At 33.4% G+C, this 13,295-nt stretch overlaps 1 protein-coding gene and 1 long non-coding RNA gene across 8 annotated transcripts in view; one reads left to right on the top strand and one right to left on the bottom strand.

The window, feature by feature from the left end:
• LOC100745163 (trafficking kinesin-binding protein milt) overlaps positions 1-13,295 on the bottom strand; it is a 102,987-nt gene that overhangs the window by 32,495 nt on the left and 57,197 nt on the right. Inside the window, exon 2 of one of the 6 annotated variants that reach the window (XM_012381061.3) lies at positions 9,911-11,031. The exons of 2 other annotated variants lie outside the window; for them this stretch is intronic. In XM_012381061.3, coding sequence (XP_012236484.1) covers positions 9,911-10,883 — 973 coding nt within the window. In that variant the 5' untranslated portion in view covers positions 10,884-11,031. Of the gene's footprint in view, positions 1-1,707; positions 1,869-9,910; positions 11,039-13,295 lie in introns of those variants that run through there. 3 more of the 6 variants (XM_012381062.3, XM_024364990.2, XM_012381066.3) reach the window with 3 other exon arrangements.
• Positions 2,150-7,534, top strand: LOC117151231. 2 transcript variants are annotated; one of them, XR_004460996.1, is made up of 3 exons: positions 2,150-2,197; positions 2,292-2,496; positions 2,557-7,534. It is a non-coding gene; the product is annotated as an uncharacterized LOC117151231 (long non-coding RNA). The 2 variants fall into 2 exon arrangements; XR_004460995.1 differs by having other exon boundaries at positions 2,292-7,534.

The raw sequence follows: 13,295 nt of genomic DNA, 5'->3' as shown, positions 1-13,295 counted from the left end.
CCCCCCCCCCCCCCCATAAAAATTGTAAAAATAAATGTTACTTTTGATCTCTGATTACGGTTAATTTATGGTGCAACAATCGAAAATAAAATTACCAAAAGTTCTGACGTAACATCTTAGGTAGAGACGTCGCAGGTGATTATTGATTTTTCCACGCGGTAAAGCTTGCATAAGAGTATGCACTGAAGTGATAAACCGAGACTACGCGGCTCTCGTCATTTATTTATAGGAACAAAGATGTGGCTACATGTCGACAAACTACATGTACTTGCATCGTTAACTTTGCACTTTATCAATAGGCTGACGTTCCTCGACATTAATTACGAAAGTTGAACCTACTTTATGCGTTTAATTTTAAGTAATCAATACGAGGCATATATAATAAGAATATTTGTTTAAAAAATGTTGAAATTGTTAGATATTATACGACGCACCGGTTGATGTATTTCTTGTAAAATGAAATGATTGTAAAATTCTCGTAAATAATGATACGAAATGACCGGCAAGAGAATAACCACGTGGCAATAAGCATCAATCTGAAACGTTGCATAATGTATCAAAGATATACACGAACGATTGACCTCCAAAATAATCTCTTACTGTTCGTCACAATCCATTAAACATGATTCTAGTTATAATGTAAAAACAGTGAACCTTGTGTTTCATTCGTGTTTTTAATCCTAAGATATCCAAATCGAATTCCATGTAACGTTCCAATAACAAAGAAACATTACTACAATGTTTTTTTCATATATTTTTTAATTTTTCATTGTATATTCCGTATACCTATGACAGACAGAGAAAAAATCAAAATAATAGCAGAGTCGTAAAAGCAATTATAAGTAATGAGAAATGCAAACAAAATATTTAGAGATAATAATTTAAATATAAATTGTAGTGTTAGAGATATTTTATATATAATTATCTTAAACAGATAAGCTTGAACACAATTAAGTCTATTTGAAATAATACCATAATAATTGCTTGAAATCGTTTCAAAACATTAATTTATCAAATTGTAGTTGTTAACTTCCGTATTTTATATAAATAATAGACAACACATTGCACGTTAATTTAATTAAGTAATACAATTATAGAAGTAAATGGAATGGAAGAATTAATAATTATAGTATAATAAATTATTATGGAACATAATACTCTTTAATCCAAGATTTAAACAAACAATAGATTTTAATTAATTTCGATTTCTTAACAAGTTTCGATTTTCATTAGAATTGTCGTATAGTTAAAATTTTTAAACTATATGTAATTATAAAGTAGTTGAGAAAATTTCGAGGGAAACATAGCACAGGCTATGAATAAACTGTGATTTCTTATTAGCGAAAGAGAAGAAAAAAAGTAAACAAAGGGGTTAAAGTTTCGAGATTTTAAAAATGGCGTCATGTCTCGAGGGTTGACCAGCAATGTTGGGAAAATTAAAGAAAAGGAAGTAATACAGTAGTCGTTATCTATATGCGGAATAATCTATCTGATTATTATTTATCTACGCATGAATATATCATTTCGAAATTTTGTAATATTTCGTTTATGATTCAATCGAATTTGAAATTTCAAAATTATCGTCCAAGTATATTTTACGATAAAGTACGTTGGAAAAATGAAGAACAAAAAGTGAAGAGGAGATTTGCTTATAATCACATGTTGATCACTCGATGTAATTAGTTGTGTTTCAAAATAAATACTTACCATTCAGCACATTAATTTTCCGCCTCTGACGTCAGAGGATGTACCGGGCACATTTCACTAATCTTCTTGAAGTTCTCAAATTTTAACAATTAAATGTCTATATAGACACTAGTTGACACAACAAACAGTGATCTATGATTCACGCACGTCAAAGAAAGAGAATATTACTTCTTATTATTAAGAAACATGAAGATAGCGTGAAACGAAACAAACGACAAAATTACTCCGGCGCCATGACGCATAGCTGTCAGAGCAAGCTGCGCAGCCGAAGATGCGTATAAATACGGTTGAGAGGGAAATTTAAATCCTAGAAAATTCCTAGGGAAATAATTCTACGTAAGTATTAGATGGATCTGGTTTTTGTAAAACAATTAAAGTAATTACTTGACAATTTGTTTGGTATCTCCGATCCTTTTCAAATTTCCATATATTGAAAAGCTTCTTAAAAGTTAAATATTATTTTAAAAAAGTATCACAAACAATTCTAATTGTAAGTACTTTTAATTTTATATCGAAACTAAACATAAACCTAACCTAAAACAGGCTACTACTAAAATATTAGTTTGTTATTTGTTATTTCACAGATACACAAAATTTTGCCCAACACTGCCTACCAACAACAGCAGCAATGAGATTATCAAATTTTCTAAATCCATGACCTAAGTTCATTTATTACGGATTGTCTGGCAACTTTCCCACAAGCGTTGACCTGTGGAAACGAAACTATTTTTCTTACGATCTTTGTGACTACATTTAATTCATCTACAATATTTCGTCACTTTCCAATATGTTAGTTCATATGTTCATTATCACACATATAATACATATATTACAATACTTTGATTACAGAAGGAGAAGCAACTAAAAACTACTAATGGGCCTCAGAAACAAGGTCAAACTGGTTTATATTATATAATAGAAATAGAATACTGTTTTTATGAGTATATATTATAGGTATTACTTAACGCTTTCACTATCACCGTTTAAGGAAAAAGTCACTGTTCACAGCTCAACATTCAAAATTTTTAAATCTTACATAATGTGACATATATTTTTACATATATAGTAATAAAACCTGCTAAGTAGACAACACGATTCTTAGAATCGCACACATATGTGTAACGTTGAGCTGTGAGTATATTGCTTCTTACTGCAAACTACTTGTCACACATATCTAGATATGTAAGGTATTGTATTGTTACCTACTTAACGCACACGATGCTACTGAGGCAAAGTCGTCGTCAACGAGTTTCGACGACGGATTCAACAAGGGCGGAAACCTCCATGTTTACATTTCTCTGTCGACCGTTCGAGCGATTTACGAGTGTTGTGTTACAGTGTCTCATGTTATACGTGTGACTATTTGCACAAAATCTGATATTCTATGTGTTCCAAACAATTTTATGTACAATCTTTGTCAATCGAGAAGAAAAATTTAAAATAAGTGAAAATAATGTGTTGCAATGTCAGATTAGTGATAATTTGGCGTTGTTTATAATAAATAGAAATGGTATCTCAAACGAAAAAATAAGATTTGTCCTAAAGACAATTGAAACACAATATACATGCGGTCACGAGAATATTGGCACACTGTTAAAGAGTGAATAACTTTTTTAAATTGGATCAAACGACTCGAGCCTTTTTGAGAAGTTAGGAGGATTATTTTACTAGATGATGTGGCAAAAGATTTTTGAAAAAATTGCAGTTGATCGAAATCGCAAAAGAAATAGTGAAGATAATTTCTTATAAATTTTATCTGAATTTCTAAGGAAAATTTGTATATAGTATAAACATGTAATCTATCACATATGTGTGACGAGTGGTAGCGAGAAGGTAAATAATAAAGTAAATAAATAAAGTAAATAATAGGTTAATTAGGCTGTATGGAGGATGGAAATTTGGAGGATGCGGGCAATGTAAATTTGGAGGAGATTACAAAGAAGACTTATGATATTTAACGTCATGATGAAGAGTATAATGAAATATGGGGGACAGAAGAAAGAAGAGAAGTGGAAGCAGTATAATAAGAAAGGTATCTAAGAGCAGTATTAGTGACTGGAGAGGTGCACACCTACAGTAAGATATTTAGACAAGAAACGAAGACGGAGAAAATACCTCTGGGGTCAGGAGAAAGGTACATAAAATATGAAGATATGAAGAAGAGATTAGAAGATCAGAAAACTCACTACTTGAGGAGTGCAGAAGGGTCATTGATAGGGAAAAATGAAATAACATGAGCCATAGAATGGCAAGAGAGAAATTTAAAGGAAAATAGGAACGAGCAGATGGTAAATGGAAAACAGAAATAACCTTTCGTTTATTACATATACATGTAACTGTGATTTAAACTATATCATGTTCAGTCTCATTTTAATCAGAAGAATGTCGCAAATACGTGGGTAAATGATTAAATTCGAGAAAATCGAAGATAAACAAGTTCCATCATCGTCTCATAGATAGTTAGTGATTTTTCATAGACGATTGAATACAATAGATCAGGTTACGCTACTCAAACGTCGAGCTCCGTGTTGTGTTGAAGCGAACAACATTAGAATCAATGACGGCCTATCAATTAGGACGAAAGAAAGTATGTACCTACGAGAGGAAAGGAAAGTCAAGAAGATAAAGATAACAAAGTTAGGTTCGGATTAGGGAACGAATGGAGGATGAGTAAATTCCAGATGAGGAGAAGAAGGAATGCGGTATATGTGGGAAGGAGGAGGGAATAGGAGAACACGTTATAGCGCGATGTGAATATACAACAGTGGATGAACGAACAGAAATTCTTATCGAATAAGAGGCTAATGGAATAGGATGGATGAAGAAGGTGACGGATAAAAGGGGATGAGTAAATGAATCCCAACAGAGAACAGGAGCTTATAGCACATTTTTGTCAACATTGGGTGAACAGTATAATATGATTCTAAGGTCACTGTAGATTATTTTACTACACGCAGATTATAGATTACATGGCAGTAAGGGAAGATGACGTAATGTTGAAAACAAGAAGCGTGTTAGGCGTTTGGAATTTTTTTTACCATTGTTCATCGTCGTTCTTAACGACTTCGCTTCGTTGTAATAAATACTGAAATAAAATATATCATTACGACGTAGTATAACCTACAAACCGATTTATCTCGAAATGTGCTAAATGTGCTCTAGACCTGTATTACCGGTTGGTATTCAAATATTGCAGATATACAGATGTTTACCGATGCAAAATAAATGAGATATAAAATGGAATTATGTAGGATATTTAGGATGCAATTACACGTAATAATATGCAAGAGCGATTCAATGTATGCCGGGAGGGATTTGAAATGAAAAATAAGCGTAATGTAAAATGGAAATAAGTAGAGCTTCCTTATCCAGAACACAGCATTTTTCAGTAACGAATGACTTTTCTCTTTCAAATATGTACATATTTTATTATTGCCCATACAAAACGTATTTTTTCCCTTAAATCGATCAAATGGATTTTGATTAAAAGAACTTAGTACGAAAGCAATATCGTTCTATCTGTCGAGACAAAATACGACATATTTAAAAACCTCGAAGCTGCCGTAGGTGCAACAGAATTGGCATATGTACATGATGCTGGGAAAGTTACAATCGCGAATATTAAAAAACAAAAATATGATACTGATTTCAATTATTTGAAGCACGTAGATCCTTCGAGTGCTGGCAACAGTAGGAAAATCTTAAATATACTGATGCAATGAGATGGTTTCGTTACGATAAAGACGATATCTTCTCATACCGATGCATTCGTGGCATTCGATAAGGAGCTTCGAACGTTAGAAGTAGACAAAGAACGTGGCTCTATGAAGTTTCTTATGTTGATTGAATTATGATTAATAATATAAAATATACTAAATATAATAAAAGGTAATAAGGATCCTTAAAGATTCAATTGATCCTAATTTGTATTTGAATAAGTGAAATTTCATATGAGAAAAATAATTGTTCCATTATCCAAATATTTCATGATTTGAACAGTTTCGTCTTGCTGTTCCTTCGGATAAGGAAGGTTCCTACTTTGTAATTACCAACAAATGTCCATCCAATTTCAAAGTTTTAGTGGACCAGATGTTCAACACACTAAATAAATATTACTACTACTACTACTACTACTACTACTACTACTACTACTAGTACTACTATATTACAGTACCTGAGTAATATTAATTCTGAAAAGAGGTGGATAGATATCTGGAATACAATTTTTTGAATTTCTTAACTATAGTCCGATAACGATTAAAAAATAAAGCGTGGAACAAATAATTTCTTCGTAATGTTTCTGTCGGCTGAACGTGATAAATAACGAATGATTACTGATAAAAATTATGTATATCATTGTTTTTACAATTAGTCAGCTGATTAATCTTTTGTTGCCATAGTATTACAAGATTTAGATGTTTCTCCAACTGCAATCAATTACCAAACTTAATGGGACAAGTAATCCGTCCAGTTTATTAATCTCAGCATTTATTCGCAGCGAGTATTGCACGATTTGATAAGTAGAAGATAAGGAACGTCAAAGAAATCTCTTAACCTTTTCAAAGTCACCTTCAAATTCTTCGAACAGAATTCTTAATTTCGTATTATAAAAAATTATTAATTTCGTATTTTCCTAATAACTTTTCCCTCATTTCCAACGATTTCGTATTTAATTTAAATTTCCTATTGGAACAAAACTCGCTTATTTTCCAATGCAATGCTTTTCGAAAGATCACATCCGCGATTGGAAATTTTTCTACCCTAATTGCGGCAGAGTATTTTCATTTCCTGTATATGTCAATTATGCCTAATCACACATTTCTGAAATACTAAGCTTGTAAAAATACTAAAATACAAAAAAAGAGAAAAAGAAAAATGTTATTCCCAGTCAAACCGACAACCTTCGATTAACATTCTTTTAACGATACATAATTAGTTTTTAATCAAAAGAAATTTCTTTTCAAGTTTCTCCTGGACTATGTTAATTTCGTTATCGATGATCTGTACAGAGTGATACTCGTATCTGGAGGGATCTTGAATATCGCTTGATACATCCTCCGTTTCACTGATCGTACTCCATCAACGAATTCCGAACAGAGAAATTAAAGCGGCGACGAAACGAAGGCAAATGAAAGTAGACCATCGATTTAAAAACGACAAGATCGAAATCGCGTTTCCTTTCTTCGTGCATCCGATACATGAAAGTAACGTGACTTCCTCAGTCGTTAAGAAAGAAAACTTTCGCGATACGAATATCGGCCTGCTTGTTCCTAAAACGAATCTATTTTGAATGGTATATGCGTATACGGTTACTGACATTAATATTTGGACATTCTTTCAAACAGAATAACTTCTTTTACGATTCAACCAGACGACTTGTTTTTTTTTAGGAAAGGGGAATTTTATTAATATAAAGAGAAGATTAGTTTACCAGGTGTAACAAGAATTTTGAAATGACACTAGTAGCTTATATGCTACTGTAAGCATATATTTTTTAAATATACTTGCATTAATATTCGAAGTCTTTCTATCAGATTAGAAAAAATTTTCTTTTTTAATTCGATTTATAATTAAAAGATCAAGGAATCTGTAGATGTGCTTATCGCTGAATAAAACGGTTCTAGGTTTGATAATTACAAATACCAATTTCATAATTTCGTATTGTACGAAGGAAAAAGAAGAAAGGAAGAGAAAAGAAAGAGAAGAAAAATGTAATCACATGGCAATATCCTATCACACGTAAGAAATAATGAAGATTGTAAAGAATAAAATTGTCGCGGTTTCTCATCTATGACGTTGTAATTAACGTGCACCTTATCAAGTGCGAGAAAATATTCGGATACCTTTCAGAGAGTGAAGTGTATCTATATAAAGAATGACAAATCTAAAATTGAACTAAACTACCATTAAGAGACATTCAGGAAGCCATCATTCTATATATATAATTCGCATTCGTCCCCGTCACTTTTTCGTATTTAGAGAGATGTCTCTCTAGTCGAGCTATTAATATCCAATTTCGTAAATGGCGAGGTCGAGTAATCGATATTATAAAGCGGAGCTTCCTCGGCTACGGGTCGTGACCCCATGTGGGGTCGTGTAACAAAATTATGGGGCGGCAGAAATTTTTGCAACTGTTACACACCAGAGGAATAAAAATGTCGATGACCTGTCGGCAAAGGATGAAGAAGAATTTATCGAATTATTAATCGACATGGATATAAAACAGCAGCTTTTTAACAAATCGTTTAAATGAATTTTTGCTTAGAATTAGAACAGAATTTTCAACAATTTTTAAAACGATCTTGAACGCGCTTATGATATTTTATATCACATGTGTGAAAATGTGACTCAACAACTCTGTTTAAATAATATCTGATGGTAAGTAAATTGGTTAAACGTATTAGTATTCAGTCATACTGTCACAATAGTTTACAATACTAATAATGTGCCTCAAATATATTATTAATATTAATGCAACTATTCAAATTTGTTAACGTTCGACAAAGTTATTTGAATAATATTTCATGCTAAACAGATCCAGCAAATCTATCAGTAATGTTTAATACATAGTATTATTCAAATTTGCTTACGCCCAACAACTCTATTTGAATAATGTCTGATATTAACTAGATTCCTCAAGGCAATTAGTATTTACCTATACCATAACAAAAACCTATTAATAATATTAATGTACTACTATTATTAATAATGTTAATACCATTATTTAAATTTGTTGACGTTCAGAAAGTATACTTGAAATAATATCTGATATTAAGATCTAGATCCCTCAAGGCAATTAGTATTCACCTACAATGTAACAAAAATCTATTAACAATACTAATGCTATCTCTCAAATATATTAGTAATGTTAATACTATTATTCAAATCTGTCTCAGACTCAATAACTCTACTTGAATAATATCTGATACTATATAGAACCCTTAGCTCTATTAGTATTCAGCTATACTATCACACAAGTCTATATAGTTTATATACTAATTACATTCGCTAAATATGTTAGTAATAGTAATACCACCACTCAAATTTTTTAACGTTAAGCAGCTCCATTCGAATAATATCTAATGATAAAGCAGATTCCTCAAATTTACTAGTTTGTACTCAGTCATGCTATTACAAAAATCTATAATACTAGTAATATCCTTCAGATATATTAGTATTCAACGTTATTATTATTATTCAAATTTATTAATAATCTGAATATTAAATCCTCGCCTGAATTATATAATAAAAATTGTAAATGAATAATTAATAATAACATGAAAAAACGGCGTCTTTATTATTGATGGTTGTAAAATGAAAATATCAATTCACTCTGAGAAACATTGAACATACTCCGTTATATCAGATATTCAGCCAGAATTGAATTTTTTATGCAAAAATAAACAAGCATATCTGTTTCACCGATATGCAAATTTAATTCTGCCCTAACAGGTGATAATAAATGATACAATTATAAATGTAACAAAAAATTGTTTAGAATTAAACTTCTTTAATTTGTTGTCGATTAATGTTTTACTTGTACAGGGTGGACAATATATAACTGACCAATTTCAAAGTCCCGCCATTCCGAAACGATGCATCATCTCCTGTTCCGCTGTAACAATCGTATCATGGACGTACGACAAAATAATCATTCAAAATTGTCAAAATACTTCATCAAAGCAATTCGTCGATAACGATGACCTCACACAAATTACTCTGCCGGTATCGTCCGGCCATCAAAGATCGCCTGATTCTATTGCAGTGGGTTTCTTCTTACGAGGTTATCTCAAAAGTAAAGCGCATGTCGATAAGCGAAAGCCAATCGAGCAGCTAAAAGATGCTATTCGAGAAGCGACGGCGAACATAACTTTCGAAACGTGCGAAGATGTAACGAAAAATACGACTGACAGTGCTGACTTTGTACAGTGTCCGAAGGCAGACATCTTTCTCATATCATGATTCCATACATAATTTCCAAATATTAATAAATGACTCGTATTAAAAAATACTGTTATTTTTTACTTCGTCTAAAAGTTATCGACAGTGAGAATCAGTCGGTCATATATCGTCCGCCCTACATATCTATTTCATGTACCTTCTCATGTACAAAACTGTGACTGCTTAACATTCTCTCGACATAAAATGGGTTGGCGAATGGGAAAAGTTTAAGAAGCGTTGTCATAAACCATTCATATCCTACCTCGATTAAGGAGCAATGTTCTGATAACTCTGATATATATCTTGCCATATTTCGTTTTGGCAACGTGAAATAGAAAGTCTGACACGATTCCATCGCCTTCGTGTATATCGGTCTCCGCCAAAACCTCTTTCAGCGCCTCCACTCGTTCTTCCGGCGTACTTTCGTCGTACGACGACAATTTGTTCTCCAGGCACTCGACCACGCTGAAGTCTTCCCAGAACTCGGGCGGATCAGTTTCGAGCCTCCTGGAAGATTCGGTATCCAGGAAACCAGAGATGTCCAACCCTGCGTAAGACACGTCCAACGCCAAATTCGAGAATGTGGGAGTTCGTGCTAAAGGAGAACTGGCTTGCAATTTCCACTGATGATTCTCACGATCTCTCGACTTGCAGCGACTTTGCGAGTCGCCGGTCCCTATGGAACTCGCTCGGTTGTTAGTCCGAGAACGTTCCTTTGTGTCAGCGAAGGAATATTCACTCATTTTCTGCGAATTGCTTGCCTCTGGTCGCCAGAAGTATTTTTCCTTCAAATCTGCCGGCAGATTTTCGTTTATCCCCAATAACAGTTGCCTGTCCTCGCTGCTTTTCGACGAGGCCGCTTTCAAATTCCAAACGGCCTGTAAATCACGGTGTTCCGCGACGTTTCCCTTTGTTTTCCACGTAAGATTTCCTGCTTCGCCGTCGATACATTCCGAGCAACTTTCGCTGTTCCTTGGAAGAAAACCATCGTGAGAAACTTGAATTGTCTGCCAAGACGAGTCTTTCTGGGAATCCGTCTCCGCCGCGCTCTGGGAATACTTTGCTGGCTCGCCGATTCTTCCTCGCACGCCAACTTCCGACAAATTTTCAACCGGCTCTCGATCCAACACATTTTGAACCGTGTCAATCGTTCTCGAAGAATGGCCTACCTTCCTTTGACCTTGATAGCTACGCTCAAATTTCCCAGACACTCGCGGATCGTGCTCGTTGCTCATGTCCCATAATCGGATTTTCGATCTTAAGAAGATCGAAATTTACGTACCGCTGTTCATGAGATCACGTTATCCCAACACTGTCTTTCCATTTGTCTCTTTCTCGTCGACACAGCTTCGCCTCGTTCGTTCATTTATTTAATTCTGCACTCTACACTGTTACGAATGATGTTGCGATCGTATGATGAATTTTCGTGAATTAATGCCAATGGTAATTTCGAGAGTGCGCTACAAGAAGCAGTTAGGTTTTAAGGATTGCCGTCTTATGCTGGCATATGCCTGGGTAGACAGGAAATGTGTGACGCTGACAAGAGCATGGAAAAAACGACTGAACTGCCTTGACGATACCACACAGGACGAAATGGAAGATAATATTACGACAGATGTAGAAGATGCATACAATACCGAGAATATAACGGCAATAATGGCATTCCTCAATACTTTGAAATATTTGAGGCGATAGAAACAGTTGAGATGATCGAAGACAAAATCGAATTGAATCTGCTAAAAAAGTCGTGTGATTTAGCAGTTAAAATGTTTGATCGAATCCTATTTAATTGCATTATTTGTATTGCTATTATTATAATTTATATTCTTCTTTTTAATAAGTAGGATAAACATGAATTTGCGAAGATGAACATCCTTCTATTTAATTTCATTATTTGTACTACTATTATTATAATTTATATTTTTTTTTTGGAATACATAGAACAAAGATGGACATGCCTTTCTTTAATTTCATTATTTGTATTGCTATTATTAATATCTATGTATTCACATCTATGCATTCACTATGTATCACATACATAAACCTTTGAATACACACATACGAAACACATACGAAAACCTTTGTCCCCCAACAATTCAGATAACCGAGATCCTACTCGAATTAATTTTTACAAACATGGAATATCTCAATTGGATTCTTGCTGGCACAAGATCATTAAACCTAATGGCATATATATTTTGACTCAATGAAGATTATAATACAGCAATGGGAAAGAAAGTGAAGACGAACAGCGTCCTCTCACATTGAAAACGTCAGTGACTCGTTCTTCCAAAAATACGACATAACCCCCTCACTACTCAGAAGAGACCAAGTCGCTATTACTCGCATCCGAATAGACCACACAAAAGTCTCCCACTTGCATCGATTGACAAAGGACGCAGCTCCCGGTGAAGAATGCGGCGAATGCAACGTACCAGTCGTTTTATTTTATCCTGCCTGGAGTGGTATAACACACATCGCTCACAAACTGAAACCGTGTATTAGAGACAATGTCAATAAAGAAACAATCAACGATCTGTTAAGACTCATTAAAGAAAGCAAGATAATTAACGTGATACTTTAAGCATATCTGCCTTCGTAGCTAATAATCTTGCAATCGATGCAACGTTAAATTTATATATATAAAATTTTACGAAATTAAATTAAATACCAGACTGGTCCTTTGTGATTTGAAATATGGCGCCCTTACGTCTGTTTCCATAGATTTGTTTATATCTACTATATACTATACTATATATTACAGAGAGAGATAACTTAAAAGTGAAATTAACACCTAACCTATTTTATAATGTGATTGGCTAATGTGTTATTAGAAACGCGTCTCCTATTGGGCGATCAGATCGCCCCCTGTTGGCTGATACAAAATGGTAATTGCGTAGCCACATTCTCAATGGCAACGCGCTTATATAGCAGATCGCCATACATAGTTAAAGATTAATTATGGTTAAAGAAAAAATTAAGTGGAGAATATACAATAAAATTGACTCATACGACGCATCATTTCTGAGAAAATCGAGTTTGAAAAGTTGCCAAGTATACTTTAACTTGGTTAAGACTAGGTGTGAGTAAACAATCAACACGAGGTTATTACACACATGAAAATAAATAAAAAATGTTGAATAATATTTTTCTGTTTAAGGCATCATTTTCAAGGAATTAAAGTTTGATGGAAATAATGTTTAATTACGAACTGGTTTGATACAGGCGCATGATATATCTTCAAATTTATTTTTATCAAAAAATAAAAAAAAAGAAACAAAGCGTATTATGAAAGAAATTCTATTCTACATTTTTTTACTTATTTTCACATAAAGTTTAAGCTCCTGTCGATTCTTTACTCTTGTTCAGTCTGGAATTATTTAAATTTAAGAATACTTGTTAAATTTTCAAACTCGATTTTCTCGAAAACGAAACCTCGGATGGAAAAATGTTATATCAAACGTTTTCTATTCTTTCACGTAGAATTGCCCTTTGCTCGGTTGTATTACAAAATTGTAATTGTGGAAATCCACCTCACGTGTGTATAGAAAACAAGATTATAGTTTTGCAAATATATCGTTCTTATCGACCATGTCATGTTGTGTGACCTAATAACTAATACTATTGTTTTATACCTGTGCAAAATT

Source organism: Bombus impatiens, unplaced genomic scaffold (genome assembly GCF_000188095.3).
Source record: "Bombus impatiens unplaced genomic scaffold, BIMP_2.2 scf_0121, whole genome shotgun sequence".
NCBI lineage: Eukaryota > Metazoa > Arthropoda > Insecta > Hymenoptera > Apidae > Bombus > Bombus impatiens.
The sequence above is the reverse complement of the archived record's forward strand: the minus strand, read 5'-3'. Positions and strand labels throughout refer to the sequence as shown.